This window comes from Aplosporella prunicola (assembly GCF_010093885.1).
Source record: "Aplosporella prunicola CBS 121167 unplaced genomic scaffold K452scaffold_203, whole genome shotgun sequence".
In the NCBI taxonomy this organism is placed as follows: domain Eukaryota; kingdom Fungi; phylum Ascomycota; class Dothideomycetes; order Botryosphaeriales; family Aplosporellaceae; genus Aplosporella; species Aplosporella prunicola.
This window is the reverse complement of record NW_022983731.1, coordinates 1-3,266: the sequence shown is the minus strand read 5'-3', so window position 1 is coordinate 3,266 and position 3,266 is coordinate 1. Positions and strand designations below refer to the sequence as shown.

Below are 3,266 nucleotides of genomic sequence, written 5' to 3'. Positions count from 1 at the left end.
CCCCCCCCTCACTCCCCGATGCCCATCTGTTCTCTCTCTCTGCCTGCCCGCCGCCTCGCCTTTCTTCACGGGAATAGCGCTGCACGCGAGTCAGGCCCGCCCCAGCGCCCATCGCGGCTAATGCCCCAAAAGCTCGTCTCGAGCTTCTCTCGTCCCTGCGTCGCTACACGCCTGTCCATGGCGAGGATCCCGCATCCCCAGCTACGGCTATCGGCAGGTGGGGTGATCGGGAACAAAAAGGTCAAGGGGCGGAGGCGGAAGTCCGGGACGATGGGCCGCACACAGCGAGCTCTGCGCAGAGTGGGCCTTACCCCCCCAGATGCTAATCCGAGACGGTACGATATATAAACCACCGTGCCGTAGCACAGACTCGCCCTCGCCTTCCCGCTCCCGCAGACGTCATGTCTCGGTGGGCGGAGTGCGAGCAAACGACTTGCGAGCTGCAGGTGACTGGCGTGGGGGCCGGATTGGTTGGGCGGGAGGTACCTCCGATAACCTCCCGCTTCATGCGTTCGTGAACTCCGAGAGTGGCATTCAATAGCCGATCTTAATCCGACCGGCTTGCTGCTCGACGGCCTCGAGGTCTGGTGTGCCATAGGTAAGCAGATCGGTGATCATATCTCGCCATGTCTGCTGTCTCCCGTCCATCCCTATACCGCGTGTCACACCACTCACCATCACAGCTATCATCATGAAGGTTCGACTTTGCGCTGCGTGCGCGCGTCTTGGCGAACGTCGACTGGTAGGGCAGGAACGCAGCATTGGCCGCCTCGCAGCCCCCTGTTAGCTTCTACGGACAAGGCGGCGTATAACTGGGAGCTCGGGTCTCTCTTCAACTTGGGCACCTATCTTTCCTTTTGCGTACCCGACCATTATTGCCTCCCCTTGGCGAGGACCAGGCCCGGCCTTAGTTCGATGAAGGATCGCAGTTTGGCGTGGGAATCGACAATGCCTCTACGGCCTCGCCGAGGCTGCCTTGTTTCCTTGGTAGCCGTGGGGGTTTGCTTAACCCACCTTATGCACCTTCCGCCGGATACGGTTCTGGTTGATCAATGTCGGTGTTTGATTGAAGAGCTCGGGGACGCTCATGGTGGAGGAGCTGGATAGTGTACATGGCCTTTCACCGGATGTCACCGGAAAGAGCAGCGAACCTGGGGCTTTCGTGGGAAACACGCGGCCGTTGGTGTCTCCTGCTGGTACGTGTCGATTTTTGATGAGCTTTTCCCTAATTTCATACCGTCTACATCGTGTTTCAACAATCAGCTTCTAGCTTGTCAGGGGCAGCAAAATCCCGGGGACAGCTAAAGCAAGGAAGAGAGCGGCAGACGTGGGATGCAGGCCAATTACAAAGCGTTCCAAAGACGCCTTGCACCCCTGTCGTCGCTCCCTGCAAGAAGTTGGACGTGGGATCATGGCGTAGGAGCGTTGTGGTTGTCACATTCGAAGTTCCCGTTCGCCATGCAGAGAGGCAAGGTGTTTAATGTGACAGAATGCTGCTGTACGGCCTTCCGTCGGAGAAAGTTCCATATACGTCTTAAACGAGCTTACACTGCGTGCTCAGTTCTTCCAAGGCCAATTTATGTCGCAGCAGCTTGGCGTGGGGTGCGTGTGTAGAAGGGACCAAATCCTGTAACATGGGATGTTCTGCCTTCCGGGTAGCGTCTGTGCGCATCTAATTCCCTAAATCCGGGCCAAGCTGTGTTGCCTTCGGGGTAACATGGCGCGAGAGCTCTCAACCAAGCCCAAGCTTTCCATCGACAGACATTCAATCACAACGCAACTATGCCATCTCATGAGCGCGACCATCGCCGCTCTCACGACAGGGATGCGCGCCGCCGTACGCGCTCCCGCTCTCGCTCACCACGCCCCTCCCACGACCGACGTCACAAACATCGCTCGCGCTCGCCGCGCCGCCACCACTCTCATCGGCATCACGAGTCCAGCCGGTCGAAGCACAAGAGCGCTACACCTGCCAGTCTTCCATTCAATGCGCGCCAGATCTCGAAGCGCGATTACGATGCCTTCAAGCCCATGTTCTCGCTATACCTGGACATTCAGAAGCAGCTGATCTTGGAAGACATGGACGATACTGAGGCAAGAGGGCGGTGGAAGAGCTTTGTGGGGAAGTGGTGAGTATTCGCCTTGCCACTTCAGCTTGAACAATTAGGACACGACTAACGCGCGTGAGGAACCGTGGAGAACTGGCCGAGGGCTGGTACGATCCTGCGACGCTGCAAAAAGCGGCTGATTCTTTTGGGGAAGGAGAGGATAGTGCAGCAGCACCTCGCTCGCCCGCGCAACAGCGGAAGAGCTCACCAGACTACAATGCGGGTGCAGATGCGCGCGGAACCAAACCGCGACGCAACCGCGCCGAAGACGACGACGATAGCGAGGACGAGTTTGCGCCGGCGTTGCCTAGCGAAATCGGGTTTGTAGATGCGCGGCGCTCAGGCCCCGCGATCCCACGCATTGAAGATCTTGCGTTACGCAGGGGTACGTACATACATTACGCAACCGCGGCCGGCATAGATTAACTAACACAGCCCGCATACAGAGCACGAGGAAGAAGACGCACTCGCATCGCGCGACGACCTGCGATACGCACGGCGCGCAGATAGAGCACTGCAAAAAGAACGACTGGAGGAGATAGCGCCGCGCGCAGACCCTGGCAGCCGGGAGCGGCAGTTGGAGAAGAAGCGAGAGAAGACGTCGGCGCTGAACGAATTTCGCAATGCCAAGGAGGCGGGGGACGCTGAGGTCGGCGAAAACGAGCTGATGGGTGATGATGGCGTTGAGGGGTTCAAGGCGAGGCGGAAGGAAGAAGAGCGCCGCAAGAATGAACGCGAGATTCGCAAGGAGGAAGTGCTGCGCGCGAGAGCGGCGGAAAGGGAAGAACGGTTGGCGGTGCATAGGGCCAAAGAGGAGCAGACGGTGGATATGCTGAAAGATTTGGCTAGGAAGAGGTGGGGTGAGGGGTTTTGATTGCAACGAGCGCTTACGGTACAAGGTGGATATGCTCGACATTAAATCAGACCTCAACTGCCTCATTGCCTGATTATCATTATCATTGACCAATGTGATATGGACGCGGTCAGCTACGTTTGTCTTGCAAAATATATACTGCGCAAACAAATTCGATTTTCATCCAAGCGAGAAGCTCAGCTTCTCAATTCTCCGCTTGGTGTAGTTGGTTTATCACGTTCGACTGTAATGGAATTCAATGCCATCGAAAGGTCCCTAGTTCGATTCTGGGAGCGGAGACATTC

At 57.2% G+C, this 3,266-nt stretch overlaps 1 protein-coding gene and 1 non-coding gene across 2 annotated transcripts; both read left to right on the top strand.

Moving 5' to 3' along the window:
- Positions 1-1,782: 1,782 nt before the first annotated feature.
- Positions 1,783-2,982, top strand: K452DRAFT_303778 (uncharacterized protein; the record flags this gene model as incomplete). The annotated part of the gene is made up of 3 exons (XM_033542770.1): positions 1,783-2,129; positions 2,189-2,493; positions 2,555-2,982. 3 exons carry the CDS (start codon positions 1,783-1,785, stop codon positions 2,980-2,982), a joined length of 1,080 nt encoding a protein of 359 aa, XP_033390842.1.
- Positions 2,983-3,172: 190 nt separating this feature from the next.
- K452DRAFT_t189 lies at positions 3,173-3,261 on the top strand. Its single transcript has one exon. It is a non-coding gene; the product is annotated as a tRNA-Tyr (tRNA).
- The last annotated feature ends 5 nt before the right edge of the window (positions 3,262-3,266 follow it).